Here is a 21,134-nt window from a genome sequence, read left to right as displayed (position 1 = left end):
AGTAAAAATCAGGTTGTATCAAGTCCCACACGTTCTCCTCAGCTTTTGGACTCCCGGGTGTAGCAGGATTTCACCTCGAAAATGAAGCACTCCAGCCTTTTTTCCTTCCTGAAAAGTCAGGATCACTGTGAGTTTTAAATTAAAATTCCGTGTAACAATTGGATAGATCACCTGATAAGATTTCCCATTTAAATTGCACCCTGCTGTCTTTTTATCATCTCATCTTCTACCTCTACACTGGGCTGCTGGGTAGCTTATATTACCTGTCTTCACCTGTCTGATGAAACTTCATAGTAGCAGCAAATATTAAAACAGATTCTTCCATTTTGGCATGTTTTCACTACATGAAGCAGTGTCTCATTTCAATGATTAGTGAGAAGACGACAGCTTCCAGACTTTCTCCAAGTGTGCACTTTTAAAATACAGAGTGTGAGACTAACAAATTAACTTAATATTTAATTCTGCTACCTATTTGTGAGAGTTTGGCTTTGAGGTTCTTATCACAGGTGAAAGTGCAGCTTCATCAGTGATGTGGTGTCCATTCACCAAACAAAACAGATGAGCAACATTCATGGCACAGCCCAGCCCAGCAGAACTACCCCCGTTTGCAGGACAGAAAAACTCTTTCTTGAATGCTGGTATTGTGTGGCTGCATTAATCTTTGCAAATTAAGGCTTAATCAGCCTTCTCCACAAAGGATCGATTTATCATGACAGAACTAGTTTTTAAGACCGAGAATTGAAAGGGGTTGCTGCCCAAACAACAAATATGCCCAACCATGTTTTCCCTAAGGTAGCATCTCCGTAGGAATGTATTGGAAAGGTTTGAACTAGATGGCAAATATGCAAGGTCTTTGTCCTCAGAACTAGAAGCAGTGACTTTGTGTGGTTTGTCACATTGACTCAGACTTGAAAGGTAGATTCACACCATCTTTAACATCCCTACCAGGCAACAAGAACTGTGTTAATTTTGGACAGAAAGTTGCAGGCTGAAATTTGCATGAGCTATGTTTGACCTAAAGCTGATTTCAAGAGTGTTATAAGTTCAGGTAAAGCACTTTATGAGGCTCATGGAAAAGATGTGCTTACAATGGCTGTTTGCTGTTATCATTTGGTGCATGCATTTTCTTGTGTAGTTTCGCTCAGGTGGAATTTGCTCAGCCTGGACAGCTGTTGCTGCTTGTGGTGACCTCAGCTAGAGTCACACCTTCAGTTCTTGTCCCTGGGAGAAAATAAAGAGAAATCTCATATCCCTCCTGAAAGAAAAGTGTATCTGTCTGAAAGGCAGGGCTTTAGGTTTTCTCTAAATTAACTTCTGGAAGAAAAAAACCCCAAAGTTTCTCCTGCATTTGCAGAGAACAAATACAGTGTTTCACAAGGCTCACCATCATCAGAACATTTTCTGAAACAACAGCTGCTGCTGCTCCAGGGATCCCTGTTGGCTGGGAATGGCCACTTAGAACACTCTTAATATTCCAGAAAATCTGTTTGACTGTCTTTCACCACACTAAGAGAATTTAGAGGACCTGTAGTTACCTGTCATACAATCTAAGAAATGACTTTTTTTTTATGCCCTTAAAAAGGCAGACAGGTGAATATGAAGTGTTTGGACTGTGGTGAGTCACAGAGGGAGGGAGGCAAGGATGGCTGTTGCTGGTGTGAAGTAATGATGAAGTATCTTTAAGATAAATGTCCATTTACAAAAGGTCTGAAAGTTAAAGGTCACCACATTTTGTCTGATGTGATGTGTAGAATCAAAGCATTTCAGAGATGCTTAAAACAGGACACCTACCCACATCTCTGCCTTTCCTTAAGGAATATAATTCACTGGAAATTGCTCAATGCTTTGCACATGTTGAAATGGTTGACCTTTTTGGGACAGTTTCTCTCCAAGTCTCATTCCTCTTGTTCTTGACAGAGTTGGTAAAATGGGGAGTGGGAAGGGGATGGAATATTTTTCATTTGTCTCAGATGAAAACTTCTCACACAGGTGAAAGGAATATTCTCAGTCCCAGAAAAACTAGGTTCTTGACCACTGGAGAGAAAAATAAACAATTTTTTTTTTAATCAGGAAAAAAATGAATAATTTATCTTATTTATTAAAAACAAGAGCTTTGTTGCTGAGCTCCTTATAACTAGTACTTAGAGAGGCATAAACTGCTATCCAGCACGATGTAACACCAATTGGTAGTAGCTTCCAATAAAAACAAGGTCCCTCCCTTACAACCTTCTTCCACTAATTTGTGCTTTAGATATTTCCTTATGTTAGTCAACTTAGAAACCTCAATTAAGTTTTTTTTCATTAGGCTCCCCAACACCACCACAATTTTCAGCTAAACAGCTTTGGCTTATGGCTGTAATTGAGCAAAGAGATGGACTTCCAGTGGTGAGAGATGCCAAGAAGTTTACAGGACATGTGTATATATAATTACAGCACTCTGGAGGTGTGGTGCAAAGGCCAAAAACACCGTGACCTCTTCTTTGGAAAGGCACAGGAAGGCAGCCAAGGAGTGTGAGCTGCAGGAACCCTCCCCCCTCCCCTTTCTGTTCTGCTCTTGGGGATGATTTACCCCCGCACAGAAACGAGGACAGCTAGTTCTTTTAGGTTCAACCTACTTACTGTCTTGAGGTATTGCACCTGGATAGGGGAGGCTTGCCAGGCAGGGAAGAGTGTTGGTTATTAAATATGCAGTGCAGCACTAACTCCTTCTGGCCTCCACATATTGAGGAGCTCCGTAGTAAGAGGTTTCATTAAGTGAACGGAGTGTATTGGCTGCATGTAAACAGAACCCTGAGTTGCTGCAGAGAGGATGAACATTCCCACTACAAGGAATTTATTAAGGGAGAGGGAGAGCTCTGGTGTGTATTAAAGCAGCAGGAGTGAAGCAGTGTGGCACGAAAAGAATACAGGGAAGGTGCCAAGTACAAAAAAATGCAAAGGGTTCCAAGATGTAGTAATGAGAGGCACTGAGAAAAAGGGGGAGAAAGAGACAGCTAGAGAAGTGACAAATATGAAGTGAAACCTTTATGATATATATAGTATATAAGGGGAGAATTTGAATTTGGTGAGATTATGTAAAGTGAAAGATTTCTTCAACAGCTGAATTTATTAATCTGCACTTAGTCCCACTGCAGCACAAGAAAGTCCAAAGAAAGTTCAGAGAGTCTTTATCAACTTGCACATGTAAAAATCCTCACAAACTAACCCATGCTTTGCACTGCCTGTGATGGATGCCAATCCTTTACACAGAAAGGTGTGCACAGCACAACACAAGCACCTCTGGTGGGATATTCGTGTTGGTTGCAGATAATGATTATTTCTCATAAGGCAGCAGTTCAGAAAAAGAGAAGGCTGCTGTACGGTGAAAAGGGCTGAACATAAAACACTACTGCACTCTAACAAGCAGCATAAGGATTTTTAGAGCCCTAATAACGCAGAGAGACTATGGACTTTCCTGCCCAACTGGCAGCAACTGCCTTCCCAGGACATTTAGAGAGCTGCAGAGGGATTAATTATAAACACGCAGCTTGATTTGCAGCCATTGCAACAACATCTGCAAGGTACCGACTGCCACTGGCACGTACAGCGCTGCGCGAGAGCGTCCTGGAGCTTACGAAAATACACGCTGGAGCCATGAATCAAACTCCGTCATGTGACGGAGGGGAGGTGCTGGGCTGGCTCCCAGCCAGTGGTAGGAGCTGATGGGTGGAACAAACGGGGCATAAAAAGACTAATATGACTAACGGATCCTGGATGCGTGGTACCTCTATTTGGATCTACAGGAATGTGGGCTCTAGCAGTTCTGCAGCTCTACCAGCCCTTTGCCTGACACTGGAACTGCTGCTCACAAAGTAGAATCCTGCTGCTCTGTGGCAGGAAGGATAGAGAAAGAACATGGCCTGCATTTTGAAGGTAAATCTCTATCTGTTGCTTGAATGCATTGTTAGAGAGCCCCTCGCTGCTCAGAGGCACGGATTCGGTGTGATCCTATTGCATCTTCGTTTGTCTTTTTGAATACTGGCTTTGTTTGGCAAATGAATATGGAGAGATTCTGCAACTTACAGCTGTGCTCTGCTTCCCTCTGCCATTCTTTTCCTCTTTCCCTGCATTGTCAGAACTGTGAGCTAGTGGGAAGGGAAGTGTGTACTGAATAATAGGAGGGGGGAGAGGGGCTCTGGTTTATCTCAGCTGACTTTATCTACGCTGAATTCATTCAGGAACAATAGCCTTTGGGCAGCAGACTTCCAGTACAAAGGGCAAAATGGGGAAGTTACTTTCTTTTTCTAACCTTGCAGCATTTGCTGCTTTTAAAGCAAAGGTTGCAGATGTACACAGCTGTCCCAGTTGCTCCTTAAGCACACACTCCCCTGCTGAATCTACTCAAGATCCACATGCTCCACACAATTATACTCGATATTTACCTGCATTTTTCTAATCGAGCAGCCTATTTGATAGGGGCTTTTCCCCCTCCGTGCCAGCAAATATAAGCGTGAACTTACCGTGGGGCCACACGTTTTCTCCAGCCTGCTTTTCCTCACCGAGACAAAAGTATTTGCAACCCGCACGTCATGTACATGGAGGGAGCATCCCTAGCAGGGAGTGTTGAATGGAAGGGGAGGAGGCGGAAGTGCGGTCAGTTGGGAACACACGGCGTTTGTTCCCTTGCAGGGCTGTCACTTGCCGGGAGCCGCTCTCCTGTGCCCGGCTTGATCCATTCGCTGCCTGCCTTGCTGCTGCTCTCTGGGGATGTTTTGAGTATATTTGCACCTTTTTTTTTTTTTTCTTTCTTTTTTTTTTTTTTGGTAGATGAAACTGGTCTGTGAGTTCTTTGTTATTTGCAATCTGATCTTCTAGCAAAGAGTCGATTATCCCTAACTTTGAGATGGCCTCTCACAGCAGTTGCCTTCAGCGTATCAACAAAGCGGGATAAGTTGCAAAGCTTCAGAACAGTTTCCAGATAATAAGTGTTCCTGTGTCTCCATGAATCCAATCCCGAACAACTTATTTTGCTGCGCTGTTTTCCCCTTTTCATTCATTCATTCATTCCCACTAGCGGGTCAGTGGCACACGGATGTTTTTTGAGTTTTCTGTCTTGAGCATGTGTGTTGTGGCAGCTTATATTAATAAAAAAGGCAAAGTCTGCTGCAAGTGCAGAAACTTCTGTGAACTAGCGTGTTCTGCTTGGAGATAGGTAGTAATAAACTCCTTTAATCAGACAGCAGTGATGTAATTTAGAGTTGTGACTTGGGATGAAGCTCTGTGAATGGAGGGAGCCTGGTTTCACAAAGATGAGTGTGTGCACTCCTTTTTAAATGCTCCCCGAATGACTTAGCTTGGATCTGCAAATAATCCAGAATTTCTAACTTTTTTTACTATGTGGAGAAATCACATGCAAAATCTTCCCTCTGGCTGTAACAGTTAAATAAGAATGTTCTTTTAAAAGAAAACTCCAGTCTCTTTTCCCGCCCTCTCAGTTGTTTCCTCTGCACAGTCTGGTGACACAGCCTGCCACAAACATGCCCTAGAGTTTGAATTATAATACAATAAACATCTTCATTTTGCTCAGACCTGAAGCTCCATTAGGGTTATTCTGATGATTAAATCAATAGATTAATTGGTATTCCTTGTCAGACAACCCTCTTCCAGGTTAATTCTTAATCTTGTTAATGCAGGCAGGTACAAGGATAAAAAGTGAAACAGATATGATGAGAAGATTAGCTTTGCCATAAGGCGGGCTGGATTTTCTCAGGCATCCCATAGGAGTAATTTAAATGTCTAAATTAAGATACTTAATGGTGTTTAAGTTTTTAATGTAATGTCTACAGGTACTCCCCAAGCTTTTTCCCTAACAAGGAAATTCAGAATAGTAAATATATTTTCTTGTTACACCAGGCTAATTCCTTCATGAAAACATAAACCTGTCAACAACACCCTTCTCCTTTCCCTTAGGTTTGTCGTGGCTCTCCTGTTTATTCAGTCAGTAGTTTGTGTGAAAACAGGAAGAAAAAGTAAAAAATAAATATCTATAGGTATAAATTTGAACTAGGTGTTGGCACATTGGATGGGAAGCCAGAACAACTGGGTGTCCTTGCCACTTCATCCCTGAGTGTCTCTGTGGCTCTGCCTCATGGCTTTCCCTCTTCTGTTCCTAGATTTTTAACCCCCTGCCAAAGATATTGAGACTGGTTGAATGTTGGAGTTCTGTATGAGTGAGAGTTTAATGTAAATGAGATTGGATAGAGGTGTCTGTAAAGTGAGAAGTACAGAGGTGGCTCTTAAGAATTTACTGGAGTTACTTAGAGTGGTTAAGAGCATATTAGAAGAGTTGTGTGACCTTTAGATATCAAGATTTCCTTTTAGTATGACCACTGCATGAAATGAAATAATCTGTGTGCAGAAATGCCTGGGAAGTTGATTCTTCCTAGGGTACCTACTGTCCCTCTGGTGTTTGTTGTGCACTCTCCCTGCCTAAGATTGATGGAGCTGTCCCTGATCGTGGCTCCAGAAACTTTGCTTCCTCTTCAGAAATGGGACCATCTTGGCAAAACCAGTGAAACTCTTCTTCTGAGGAATTCTCTCTTCTGTAAAAGAAAAGCAGAGAAAGAGGTGAAATAAAGACAAGACAAAATAAAATAAAAGTTTGGCTATGTTAGTAAATTTAACTATGTTAATGTGACTCTGCAAATTGTAACTGCTTGAAAGAAGGTTGCAGCTTAAAATTGTGGGCAATTAAGATAAAGCTAGCTTACTAAACAAAAGAACTGTCAGGAAAGCAGGAAAGACTTTTAGCACTTAACATTGCAAGGGAGATAGAAGGAGGGGTGGGGGGAACCTAAGCTCTTTGAAATGATAAAACTTTATGTAACTACTCTATAAGAGTAAGAATAGGAGGTAGGCAACCAAATGTCTATTTAGATAAGGCAGACTTCATAAAGAGTGTAGATAATTTTGAAACTCACTGTATAAAAAGCTGTTGTGTTTCTTTCCTCAGCGGACACGCATGGGGGGACAAAATCCCCTGGCATTTCCCCAGCTGTAATAAAAGTGTGCTTTATATATATATATATTGTTTAAGGATTTCTTCGAATCAGAGGCAAGTTCCAAAATGCCTGATGTGTTTGTTATTTTCTCTGTCATGAATTTAAAAAGTGTGGCAGAATAGCTGAGTGAAGTGTAGGCATTTCTTGGAAGCAAACAGTTGATCTTATGCTTGTTACTATGGTAGCTGCATGTCACCTTGCCAATTACTAGATTAGCAGTGATTACTAGTTATGCAGTCACTATTATCCCTAACGATATCAGTCCCTAAGTTCTGCTGTATCAGCCACTGACTCTTGAAAACGATGACAGATGTTACTCAGTAAATTACTTCAAACTCCACTTTTTGCATAATTGAAAAAATGATATTTCAAAGCACCTGTCATCTTACAAAAAATACAGCATAAATGATAATGGGATTCTGTAAAATCTTGATATCCCCCACTGAGGACTGGACCGTGATATTTTAAAGCAAATAGATCAGGTAACTTAGTTTGCACGTGCAGAACTTCACAGGGGATTATGTCTTACCCTATTTCCAAAGTCTTCTTTTTAAAATAGAGGTTTTGAAGAAGATAATGGAGGTTGATTATATTGTCATCATAGTACAATTTTTAACTCTGCAGGCTTAAAGTGGTAGAATATAATTAAAAAAAAAAAAAATCATGTCCAGGGAGGACTAAGCATGAAATCTTGAAAGATGTTTCCTTCTGGTTTATGTGCTGTGTATTTACTGTGCAGTGTACAACAGAGTTTTCATATGCCTAGAGGCTGGATGTGACCTTGTGCCAGCAGAGATCACAAGTGAGTTGAAACCTTCAGTGAAACTCTGTGGTCTAAATAGTATTTGTATAATGTGGTGCAATGTTCTTATTACTACAGCTGATTGAGAGTTCTCTCAAAGTAAGCAAGTGACCAGCTCAAATCCGCAGCTTCTTTGGTATTTTTTAAGTGTAATTCAAAGATTGAAAGAACTATTTTGGAAAACATAACTTACAGGTTACAAATAAACAAAACCCTTCAAGAACATACTTATAACTGTTTTCTGGAGGATGCTGTCAAAGTTGACCGTGACTGTGTGTCCATCTATGATCCTTTTGCTTGTTTCCTCTCCGTGGTTTAATTAAAGTCACAGGTTGCATTTTCCCCTTAGCTCACATGGTGAACTGCTTTTGGCAGGAATTGTCTTCGAGAGTTTTCTCTGAGTGTTCAGTGGCCTGTGTCTGATTGGGGTCTTCAGACACTGCAGTAATACAGATAACATTACTATCTACAGGCATATGCTCCATCTGCACTTTTGAGACTAAAATAGCAAAGCTGATCTCATTACATTAAATTTTCCACCCTGGCAAGTGGCTGTTCAAAGGGGAGAAGCAGAAGATCTGAAAGCATCTGATCCTGGTGTTTGGACGCTTGTAATCCTGGATATTTAGTTTTTAATTTGATTTGTACATGACAAAGATTGTGAATGTTTCCTTCCAAATTTCTACATCATCAAAAGCACATTCCCTGTTTCAGTGTGCTCTGTGTGCAGAGCAGGCAGTGAGTCTCGCCATAACTCCATTCACTACCAGGGATTTGCAGGATGCAGACTCTTCCATGGAGATGACCTCTATACCGTGCTTGAATCAGGTCCAAGATAATTCACATTCTGCCTTGACTGTTAAATTGACTGCAGCAGTGTTTATGCATGGCATCCACCCGTTTTCCTGTGCTGAGAGTTGTACTTGGATCCTGTTTGATTCTTGTGCTGTGCTTTGTCCTCTGACATGACAAGAGATGGAGAGATCCTAGGGAAGGGAACAAAGGTGACCTCCCCTCCTTGTGGGAGGATGCTGCTCTGGTGGTTCATTTCCCAGTACTGACTGAATTTGCTGCAGGTTTGCTGTAAAGTGAGCTCTTTTCTGAGCCTGTCTTAATCTGGCCATCAACAGTTTTGTGGGCTGCAGTGCTTCTGTTGTGACTGGAATCATTCCTAGGAGAATGTGGTTGTATCTCTAGAGAGGGAAGGTGTAAATATGCAAAGGTGCCCCTTATGAGGTATTCACAAATGAGATGGAAAGTACCTGGTGGATGCAATGAGGGGTTACAGAGAAAAACTGGAATTTCTGGTAGCAACCAGGTTTCTTGTGGATCACTCCATCCTTATTTGCTAAAGGTAATTTTTCCCATTCTCCTCCCCCTCCCCAAACAGAACTGGCAAAACTCCATTTTTAATTCTTTCTAATGCTCCTTCTACACTGGATATTTCTATTTTAAATACCTTTTTTTGTTGTTGTTGTTGTTGCTCTACATTGTTCACCTCTAAATTGCTCCAAAGTAAATGAAGCTGATTAATGAACCTGGCAATGTGCAGGGCTAGGATTTGCTGTATCGTGGTCCAGTGGTGCTTAATTACTATGTAAGATTTTATGGAGTGTGGTACGTGGAATTTTGTCATGTGGGTTTTTTTATTATGTTGGCTTCTTGAAAACTTAAGGAAAATTAAATTCTAAGAAGTGTAAAACCACTTTTCACTCTCGCTTGCAATGACCTTAAACTAATTATACTTCAGGGATAATATATTACCCCCCTCCCAGAAAGGGACAGCACTCTAGTCAGTCTAGTCCTACAAGAGAACTTGCTTTGGTTGCCTGAATTTGATGCCCATGTAGCTAAACGAAGGAAATCTCCAGTGTAAGAATGCTTCAGCTGGTTTAAAACTGGTGGGTTTGTGTCTGACTTAGAGGTGTGAAAACTAAAACCACAAAACCAGCACAAAATTATGAAGTATCTCATGTATTTAAGTAGCTGTGTGATAAAGTAGTGATGGGGGAAGGTTTTTGCTGTGCAGTTCATCTTTAAGCAGGGAAGCATCTGTCATCCAGATGTTTAAGGCTTCCTCCCTCTTCCCGGGGATTCACTGTCCTTGTGTGCTGTTTGAGCAGCCTGGGCAGGTGTCCCTGCCCATGGGTTTGGAACTAGATGGTCTTTAAGGCCCTTCCAACCCAACCCATTCGGTGATTGCATGATTATCACCGGTCATGGAATCACGTATTCGAGATTCAGCCTCTTTGCAGACCTGTGCGTGAGCTTCAGTGGTTCAGATCTTGTTCATCTTTCTCAATTTTCATTTTGAAGTCACAAATGCCAGATAACTTGGCACGTCATAGTATGACAGAAACCACCTCAGGAAGCAGCAAATTCCTGTACTTTGACATAATGTGTCAAAACCCTTGAGGTTTAGGACAGATGTGCTCTTACTTATTTCGAGTGAGGTGGCAGCCAAAAGAAAAGCATACCTTGTTTTTTGACAATAGCCAAACATTCGTGATTAATTTAAAGGAGTCCAAAATGCAGCTTAAAAGTTCTCACTTTTTAGGTTTTAATCACAACTATCACAACATCTGTGCATTTAATTTAAAAAGGCAGAGCTTTTAGCATTTTTTTTTTTTTTTTTTGTTTGGGTTTTTTTTGTTTTGTTGTTTTGTTTTTTTTTTCTGTTCCTTTGCCATGTTTCATTCCAGTAGTATCTACGTGCCTTCCAGAAGTGTAGCACTGGACATCATGATTTGTCCAGGGTTTGTTCTTTCACCTTTTCCCAGGGAAGCAGTATCTAAGCAGCAGATTGATTTTTTTTTTTTTTTGGGGTTTTTTTTGGTTTTGTTTTTTTTTTTTAAGAGGAATTTTTTTTGGGGGGGATGTTGTTTAAAGGGGGGGAAAAAAAGTTTTCTGTGTATTTTTTAGGAAAGGAAAAGGTCAAATAGTCACACATGAAATGGAAATTGAATTTCTTTATCTTCTCGGCGGCTGTTGGCTGAATTTAATTTTTGGGCCAATCTCCTCCCCAGGGCAGCTTCTATCATAGAAGAAAGAGCTGTTTTGTGAAAGAAAAATCAAACTATTGATTGTAAATTTGTTTTAGATTTTTAGTTTTATTTTCAGATATTAAATAATTTATTTTGTGGTCGTTATCCATGACACTTTCCCAATACTTTCTTCTGCCTGTCAACTGCTCTCCATCAATGGTCTGACTCATAGCACAGAAGGTTGGAAGTGTGCACACGCACAACAAAGAAGGGATGGAGGTGTATTTTATCTTGCTAGTGTTTGAGACCTCTCTCTGAGATCTCTGTCCAGGAGCTAGGAAGAATTGATCTTTGTGGGGATCTGTGAACAAGGTGGGTAAAGGCAGCTGTTATTGGATGTATTCCCAATAAATAAGGCAAAACTCTGCCTTGGGCCTTGTCATCTCTTAAAGCTGAGCGAGCAGTTGCCCTGCTGTTGTCAGCATCAAATAGTCACATGGGATGAATTTGCTGTTGCAAAAAAACCCCTGCATTCGCTGCGTTTTGTGTGGTGGTTCTTGTAAATAACCTGTGGATTGCTGAGGTGAGAAAAACCACTGCTTTTCCAGTGGCTTCATTTCTACGGAATGGGAACATGGACCATAAAGAGACAATGTGACTGTAATGCACGTTGTGTTCCTGTGTCTGAGGACACAATAAAACGTGGCTGGATGAGGTGTGAATTGCTGTATGTCAACTCAGAAAATAGCAAATATTGAGCTGGCCATTCTCTGTACTTCCCCCCTGCCCCTTCAGGAACACCCTGTGGTTATACAAATATTGCCTTTGCATGGTTAAATAGATGCTTCTGAGAGTAGTCACAAGTTATATCGAGTAAGATATCCTTATACTGGCACAATCATATGCTTTCCAGGAGCTGTACAGGTTGGGGTTTTTTATTTATTTATTTTTTTTTAAATCAGTTAACCAACTACAATTATATTATCAGTAGAAAATGTATATAAATGGGATTTGTATTTAAAATAATAAGTTATTTTGCTTCTGATCATTTTAGCAGAAGCACCTGAAAAACGTGACAATTTTTGGTTTATGTATTTGAAAGTGGATCAAATACCACGCTGGGTATTTTTTTTCATCTTTACTATTGAGAAGAACAAAGGTGAGGCAGGAACTGAAATGAAAGGGTTTAGGACATGAGATCTTTTAAGTGATGCTATTCAGGAGCAGTGGCTTGTGTTATCTAAAAGCAGTTCTTGTCTACCTGCATAGCATGTGACACTTTAAAATTAACATGGGAGCACCACGTTTTCTAATAATTAAATGAAGCAGTAGCTTCTTAGCAAAGGTACATTATTCAGCAATTTGCATTAACAATAGGCAGTGGAATGCCAGCCCAGGCAGGTAAGGTGGCAGGTGTGGAGCAGTTGGAAGCAATCAGAAAAGCATGTTTATTTCATGGGAGCAGCACTTTGTACAGAAGATGTGCAGAATGAATTATTTATAGTTCCTGTCTCTTCTGACAATGTGTGCCTTGCATGTCGGTTTGGTGAAAGATTGGGTATTTTATGTCTCTTTCTAAAATTCTTTGCCTTGAAATTATATCTAATCTCACTACTAGGAAAAGTTTGCCAGGGGCTGGCAAAGGGAATGTCCTCCTGAGCATGTAACAACATGAGACTTGGTGATTTAATTCTAAATAGGAAAAGCCAGAAACCAAATGCCAATTCATTTCTTTTCTCTGGAAAGTTTCACAACCCTTGGTTAGTCATCAGCTTTTAGTTTCCTCTAAATCTATTGTTTAAGCCAGATTGAAACAGAATTATTTTCTTGGAATGATGAGATGACATTACATTTAAGAAATAACAATATGTATCTATTAACTCTTTAATATATATATTAAATAGTGGTATTACTACTGCTATCATTGAGGCCAGTAAGGTACTGCTTGGTGTATTTTGAATAATTATTATTACATTATTTTACATTAGATTATGAAATTATGTGCTTTGTTTTATGTATGTACTCCTCAAAATTCCTATGATCTGGCCCTTCTTCATAACTGGAAATCACTTTATCTTTTGGATTAATTGAGAAAGGCTAGAAGGCTTTCATGTTTTCATGTGCTGTGTTCTGCTGTGGGATGCAGTTAAACTAGAATAAAATTCCTCTATGATTTTGTTTGTTTTGATTTGTCAGGGAAATAATTCCAGATTACATGTGTCCACACTGGGGCCTATCTGATTATTGAAATTCCTTATACTTTTACTAAACTTTTCTAGCTCAGTCCTCCCTGCCAAGTGGGTAAGTTGTTTACAAGTTACTGTATGTTGGGTCATCTATTGTAATTCTTCTGCGTTTGCATTCAACTGTGACAAGCTAGTCAGGTAAAAACGAGCTGTTAACAGAAGAGAGCTTTCTATTAGTGCTTCTCATGCATGTGGAGACAAAAGTAGCATTTTAAAAAATGGAATGGAGACTGACTCATTCAGTGGGATCCTTAGGAGCTGTGGAATGTGTAATGTGGGGAAAAAACTAGTTGAAGACACATCTTTGGTAATCGGGGTATGGAAATTTTGCCAAAAGAAAAACTTTTGTAACTTTTTTTTCCATATTATTACTTAGAGAATTTCAGGCAGCTGTCTCTGTGCCTCTCTATCACTTTTCTGTCTCTTCTTCATTTTCTTCCACAGGGCATAAAAATGTTTTACAGAAAAAAATGAGTTTTACCCTACTAAATGTTTTTCTTGAGGAGGGAAGTGTGAAGAGAAAAGAGACACTGAACATTCCAAACAAGAGAAAACAAATGGCACCTTTTGGGAACACTTCTTGAACGGCATCCTTACTTCAGGGTCCGTGTTCTCTCAGCCAGCAATAAATAATCTGTAGCTGTTACAGGGGCCTGGAATTCTGTCTCTGCAGTTCACAACCCTTATTATGAAATGCAGTTTATACTGTGTTTTTACTTTGTGTTTGCTGTCATTTGCCCACTCATTTCATTAAACCAATTAAGGTATCTTAGTGGTTTTACCAGGTCACTTGGGGTGAAAACAGAGAGCTGAGGACTTGGAAATGTCATAGAGGCTTCCCCTGTTGTAACCACACTTCCTCATGAGAATCCTAAATATGGGGACTTGGTCACCTCGTCTGTGACTTGGTGTGGTATGTCAGGTGAGGGTTGAAAAATGAGCATTTCTGAAAACTCAGCTTTCAGTATTTGCTAAAACTAATGTTACAGTTGATGGCAGTTAATGAATTAACAGGATGTGCTTTTCTGCCCACTGAAATCTTGCGTGAGGCCTTATTATGCTCACCACTCATTGATTCCAGGGGGAGAAGCTGACTTTGGTGTACTTGTTCTGAATGCAAACTGCAAGGGCTGCTGGAGCTCCTCTATTTTACCTTTTACCTCAGATCATCAGCTTCAAATCTGCCTGAGGCCTCTGCAGTGCGGAACAACTGTACAGCAAAAAGCACGTCCCCCAAAAGGCAGATATTGTGGAGGTCACAGATATGTGGAAATGGATTGTAGTTTGGTTTTAGCCTCAAAATCCCCAGGGAAGCATTATCAGTGACACTGAAAAGAAAATGCAGTTTGACAGTGTTGCTTTTTTTAAGTTTGTTTTTTCTCTGTTTGCCCAATCCTGCGTTCAAAGTGAAGTCCTAAGCCCCTCATGAAAAAGGCCAGAGAGTTGAATTTGCTTCTGGGCCTCAAGTCAAGGTCCCATGGCTTGTCATGGCTTTGCTAATGGCACCACTAACCCACTGTTGTGGTGTTTGTAAATTGTCTTGTGAAGCATTACATGAAAGTGCTCCAAAGCAATCTATGGAAAAATGTCATCCATTTTTGGAAATAAACATTCTTGAAAGAAGGGAAGTGGAAAACTCATCAGTGGGAAGTCTACCTGGGGAGTGTCTGGGTAGAAATAAAATATAACAAAACCCTGAACATTCAATTGATTGAAAAATTATTTAATGTGAGGAAACATTTATTTTCTTGTCTCAAATGAAAATAAGTTTTGAAATTGTTGTTCAGTCTTCAAGGTCTAGGTCTCTAGCACCCTGAGATGTGTGATGACTAGTCATATGTTTCTTCAGTCACTAAAGAGTTCTGAAAATAGCCATGCACTTTATTAGTTGTTACTTTTATTGTTTATCAGTATTTTATGATTAACAACAAGAAAACTGCTGTTTTCATCAAATCATAGAATGGTTTGGGTTGGAAGGGACTTCTAAAGGTTATCTCATTGCTTGGACCAAAAATGTTATGTTAACATTGATCTGATATATTTCCATTTAGTGGGCACAGGATTGTTTTGGTTCAAAATAGTCATTAATCATCTTATATAAACGAGTTATGCTTTGTTTTTCAAGTCAACACTTGTGACCTCTCATCCAAATGAAATGGGAAGAATTGCTTTACTTTTGTAGCACTACCACTGCTTGACTTCATCTTTCCTACCATCTGCAGTTGGGGGAAAAAAAAGTGAAATTATAGGATCTGTATTGAATCATGGGTATGGTATTCCAGATGAGTGGAAAGATGAGAGCTATTTTGCATACTTCTGTAGCTGCTAGACAAGCAGAGTACAGAGGAATGTAATTGGTAACCAACTCACTGTCTGGATGATGTTCTTTAATATACTCTTGAGTAAAAAGCATAAATTATTTTAGTGCTTTAATAAGCTTGTTTCCTTTCAGAAGTTTAAAACTACTTATAAATTCAGTAAGAAAGGTATTAAAGACTTGAAAGAACGAGTCAGGTTTTGCTGATTTTCTGTGAAAAGTTCCTTCCTAATATTCCATTTATATGATTGCAGACTATGATAATAACTTAATTAGTGTGATACATGTACAGTATTGTTATGTATATGTAATATACTTGCTTAATAGTTTCCTTGGTTTTGTACTTCTATTAGTCATCTATTTGTCGTGCAGTCCATGAGGAAAGGTAATGATAGATAATAAGGGCTGTATCCAAAGCTGTGGAAAGAAGTAATTAAACTTAATTGAAGTAATTTCTTTGAAGTATAATAGCAGATGCAAAGGACTAATTCAAAGCAGATTAAGGCAATGAATGCTTTGAATTGCTAGCCTGCAAATAGATAAGTATTACTGTTAGTTAAATAAACTTATATGAAAGTGTCTTCTGAAATCTGAGTCTGGGGATCAGGTCTAAAAATAGACAGTTGGGCTAAGGTTTGATAAGGGATGTCACTTGTGTTTCCTAATTTCTTACACTCTGCCAGTCAGAAATGAAATCTCAGAAATGCTGTGTGCATCTTATCAAACAACTGTAATAGAACTGGGAATTAGCCTGGGCTATCCCTGAGGGTTTTTTCTGATGGTAACTTAATCATCAGCTGTGACAAGTTCTCGGCTGGAAATTATAGGAAAAAAATACATTAATGACTCTGAGATAAAACTACATTGTATTTAGAAATGTTACCTGAGAAATCAGAAGTTTTCTTGTATCTTTGTACTGTAATGTTCCTGTGGATTTCAAATGTCCAGTTGGTTTTACATTAGGAGCTTAAATCAGGCTTATTTGTGCAATAAAAAGGAAAACATATGGATTGCTCTTGCATCGGGGACTGAATATGAAAGTTGCATTAAAAAAAACCCAGGTAAGATAAAATTAGCTTTTACAGCACGTTTTATTTCTTTGTAGAATGGATGCAAACAGGAGAACATGAAACATAAATCTGAAATTTTGTTTTCTTACTCTTTAGAGCTTCAGAACTGGTAATTTCTTTCCACCTGCACAATGATTCTAAGTAAAAACCAAAACAAACAAAAAAAGATGTTGAATATCTCAACTGACTGACTGCTCTGTCAAACTCCAGAGTAGCTAGGTGTGAGTACATCCTTTTCTCCCCACACCCACGATGGGGGGGGGGAAATATAGGAGTGAGAGCTGTGAATGACAACCATCCCCTAAATTGGGCTGATGGGCTGAGTGGGGTGGTAGGAACTGAGACAAAAGCAAGGGCAGTCCCTGGCTGCATATGGATGGGGAAATAGGCTTTTCCAGTGCTGAAGTGGATAAATGAGATTAGCCATGTGCAGACTGGAAGTTGTCTACCATTAGGAAGAAATAACAGAGTGGTAGTCTGGGCTTTTTTCTGGTTTAGTTTCATTGTTGCTACTGAAGCACTAAACAAGTGTGGGCAAGTAGAGCGAGATTTGCTGCAGAACTGTGAGAGGGACTGCATTGTGAATGTTTTCTTGGGGTTAATTTGTATCTTAGACTGTTGGTAACTCGTGGCACAGGTGGGGTTTTTTATGCATCATGCAATAGGCTGCCTCACCAGGGGTTTCTGAAGTCTTTTCCCTGTGAGAGGAAGGAAAAGTTGGCTTCTCCTTTCTGTGTTACAACAGTGTTTGTTTTATGTGTGCTGCTTGACAAAATACAGATCCAAACACTTTTTTTTTTTTCCCTTCTGTTTCTTGTTCTGCTGAGAGAAACATTGTTCCATGAAAGCCAGCTGTGGGAGGGCTGGTTGTGTGGTGTGAAGGGATTGCCTCCCAGGCTGTGTGTGCCTGAGGTTCCTTTGCCAGGGGCGTGGGGCTGTGGGGGTGTTGCTGCCTCTCCACAGTGGATGGCACCTGGGCTGGCTGAATAAATGAGGTGCCCGAGGGCATTTCTTGTAATGACAGCCTGTCACCTGGCTTAATTAAGGCCTCTTTTCAAAAGAGAGGTCTTTAACTACTTTATGGATTTTTAGAGCTTGTCTCTTCCCTGGTAAATGTAGGTACCCAGTGGAGATCAGGGCTTGCCCCTGTTCCTTTTCTGCCACGGGCCAAGAATAATTCTGAAGTGTGGCAAAGCAGATGGAACAGACTTGCTGGATTCCAGGCGAGTTTGTCCCCCATCCTCATTCCCTAGAACAAATAGCAAATGTATCTATGGGAAGTTGGGGGGTGTGTGCTTTCTTTCTATAGGAACTAAAATTAGAAGTGAAAAATCCCAAAGTCTGATGTTTCTCCTTTGCAAAGGATAGTGGGAGACAGATAACCACCCACTAATGTCCTAGTTGTTAGAAAATAAAAGTCTTATAAGTCTCAGGGAACTGGTTTTGCCTAACCTGGAAAAACAAAGACCTAGGGAGTAGCTTCTAGCAATCTAGGATTAGAGAAGATGGAGGCAGGCTTTTTTCAGAGGACCACAGTGGGAAGAGTCACGAGCTGCAACGAGGAAAATTCCCATTGGATATAAGGAGAAGAAGTATGCAGTAAGACTTGAATATTATTGGCACAGGGGCCTGGCATAAACAGCCTTGGAATACTCAAGACTCAACACGGCAAGGCCCTGAGCAATCTGATGTGACTTTGAAATTAAGCCTACTTTAGGCAGAGGGTTTGACAAGGTGATCTCTAGAGGTCTCCCAGTGTCGATTATTACACGATTTTATGCTTTCTTCAGTGCTGCTGCTGCTATTTGTAATGTTAATTGTAGTGTACCATATGTAGCAGGTTTATTGAAACATGTCTAATAGCTGTGTTAACAGAATCATCCTCACCCGAGGGCAGGCTAAGAATTTTGGGTTCTTTCATTAATCTTGCTGAGTTAGCATAGTGTTACCTCCAGAAGGTAAAAACATTGGAAGTTTAATTTATGTGTAGAGAGGGGTAGATTGAAGAGCTGGAAACAGTGGCCCTTCAGCCATGAAGTAGAGGAGCCATTTACCAACTGGCTTAGGGCACGAGTAAATTACTGACTGGCTATCATGACTGTGACATTCTTGATCCTTTTCTAAGGCCCTACAATTAATTGCAAGCTTCTCTTGAAAGGAATTATGGTTTGCAATACTCTTAAGAATGCTTAAAGGGTTGTATTTGGCAGAAGACTTTAATGTGACATGGGTTGTTTGGTTTTTTTTTTTTGTCCTAGAGCCTAAATTTAATTTGTTCATGCATAATGCACTCAGTTGAGAATTTTCTGAAGTGGTGAGTGTAACTCTTTCTGCGTGTGTTCAACGAGACAGGAAAATCTAGCTAAACTGAGAAGCTTCTAGTAATTTGATGGTTTGTGAGAGAGCAAGTGCCAGCTCAGTCCTATCTCTTTTCAGCTTTTCTTTCTGCAGTTCATTGACTCATCCTGCCCTGTTTTTCCCAAAGAGCCCTATTTAAAACCTATATCTAGGGTTATTCAATTTTCACCAAGAAAGTTAAGCTTTATGTAATTATGCAAGAGAGGCTACCTGCAATGAGGCTTACAGCTTACTAGTGGTATGGAAATTCTGTAGGGGTTTTTCAGGTGTTAAGGTTAAGTGAGGGAATGCTCGATATATATGCCTTTAATAGATCTGAGTATGATAAACAGGAGTGATTTATTCCAGCTGTCTGTTTCTGCTGAAATCCACACCTTTCCTTGTTTCTCAAAGGTTGTAGTGCAGGCACAGGAAACTTTGAGTTCTGCTAACCCAGGCTGTGCATGGCAAGACTTGTGCTATTTGAATTTCACAACGTTATTTTTACTGGAATGGTAGAATGTAAATGTTTTTCATGGACAATGACTGCTGGATGTGGCCAAACCTAGTCTTACAGGTTTCAGAGAAGTTAGAGAAATGCTTTGTTGTGTTCTCATCTTACATTTTTCTTGAGGATTACAGTACAAATGCATTGTCAAGCTTCTTTGTTTGGTTTTTTTTTCCTTATTAACCACTTGTTCACCATAGCTTAAAATCAACTGTCTACTGAAATGCTTACTGGTAAAGTTGTAGAATGTTTGTAGGAAACAAAGGCCAATCCAGTGGTGTCTGAAAAGTGAATTCATTCTAACATTGTGGTCACAAGTCTTTGCTTTAATGCTTTGGCTCTCCTGCTCGCAGTTCTTATTTGTCATCTGGAAAGGTTCAAATGACCATCTTCTGGCTAAGACGTGACCATGTTTCATTTTTTGGATACAAGGCTAAACTTAGTCCTCCCATGTAAATGGAGGGAGTTGTATGCTTTGCATCCCCCTGACTCTGGAGGTAAATTACTTATTTTTGCTTTGGCTCAAAGACAGAAAACAAACACACAAGTTCTAGAATTTATTACAAGCACCCCACAGCTGCAGAATCAATTTTATTACAGGGAATAGTGTTTTGCAGACCCACATTCAGTGGCAAATAGTGAATATTTTAATTAGATTGCTGTTTGTAAGACTGGCTTAGAATGCATGTGTTTGCATGCACATCCACATTCTTCTGGTGGACAGATGATAAGGGCAAATGTCACTTCTGACTGTGTCCCTATATCCTCTGTCTTTCTGGATTTAGCTTCTGGCTTTTCAATACTTTTCCCAGTTCCTAAATTTTTATTCCTTGGACATTGTCTGATATGTACACAATATTTTTAATATTTTCCGAGTTTGGTAGACTGGAGGCCATAAGTGGATTATTACACTTGGCTAGAATAAAGCCTCATTTTTAGCAGTTCAGATATTCAAGAGCAACAAAATGTACCAGATTTTCCAACTGAAAGGTCTGCATTCCACCTTACAGAAGCTGCAAATAAACACTTCTTTCTGTCAGTTTGTTGGTTTAGTTGCTGTTCTGTGCTAAGTGGATCAGAATTTTTTCCACTCTGGCTTAAGGCAAAACTCCCAGTTAGGTTCTCTCCTCTGGAGCTATAGCCAGAGATTTTGGTGCTGACTTTTCCTCTCTCCAGAATCTTTCAGTATCTCCTTTTAGTAAAGGATATAAGCTAAAGGAGATGTGAAACTATTGCCTATACTGACACCTGGACTGAACAATACTGTTGTCTCCTTCAGCACCCTCTGGTATTTTAAGGAATAATTCCTTAAAAATAAACAAAACAAAACAAAACCCCAAAAAACTAAGCAGAGACTGGACTTAAGTCAGAATAATGTCCTGTCTTAAATCCAGTTTATTGTCTCCTGTTTGGTTTTTGTCTAAGCAAAACAATGGTTTGGTGCAGTTTGCCAAGTGGTTGCATTAAGTGCAAGTCTAACTTGGCTGTCAAGGACAGTATTCCAGAAGGGTCTTCTTGAATAATCTGCTGCTTTCTGAGCCATCTAGTTAAATTTAGGATCTAGGAAAATAGGAAACTGCAGATACTTTATCTACATGTGTGTTTTCTAATGGAGCAAGGTTTTTTTTCACTGCAAATGATTTAACAACAGAAATTTCTGATCCTCTACAGGAGTTTGAAGTTTTAGTCTCTTAATTTGAGTTTCTCTTGTTCAGGCTTTTGCATATTTCTATGAAACTTGTGCAAGGTCAGCTCTGACTGTACTCAAATGGGATTAATTAGCCTGCTTTCTGTGAAGCTTGACCTGTGCTGCCAGAAGAAAGGATCTCA

At 39.8% G+C, this 21,134-nt stretch overlaps 1 protein-coding gene and 1 long non-coding RNA gene across 2 annotated transcripts in view; one reads left to right on the top strand and one right to left on the bottom strand.

Annotated features, from left to right (window-relative positions):
- Positions 1-1,083: 1,083 nt before the first annotated feature.
- Positions 1,084-4,607, bottom strand: LOC113949990. Its single transcript, XR_003528632.1, has 3 exons — positions 4,500-4,607; positions 1,869-2,034; positions 1,084-1,221 (listed from the first exon to the last, which is right to left on the bottom strand). It is a non-coding gene; the product is annotated as an uncharacterized LOC113949990 (long non-coding RNA).
- ST6GALNAC3 (ST6 N-acetylgalactosaminide alpha-2,6-sialyltransferase 3) overlaps positions 3,613-21,134 on the top strand; it is a 213,652-nt gene continuing 196,130 nt past the window's right edge. Inside the window, exon 1 of the mRNA XM_027649218.1 lies at positions 3,613-3,912. Within this exon, the coding sequence (XP_027505019.1) occupies positions 3,895-3,912 (18 nt within the window). The 5' untranslated portion in view covers positions 3,613-3,894. The remainder of the gene's footprint in view (positions 3,913-21,134) is intronic.

Source organism: Corapipo altera, unplaced genomic scaffold (genome assembly GCF_003945725.1).
Source record: "Corapipo altera isolate COAL_440 unplaced genomic scaffold, ASM394572v1 112, whole genome shotgun sequence".
NCBI classification, from domain to species: Eukaryota; Metazoa; Chordata; class Aves; order Passeriformes; family Pipridae; genus Corapipo; species Corapipo altera.
This window is presented reverse-complemented; position numbering and strand designations above follow the sequence as displayed.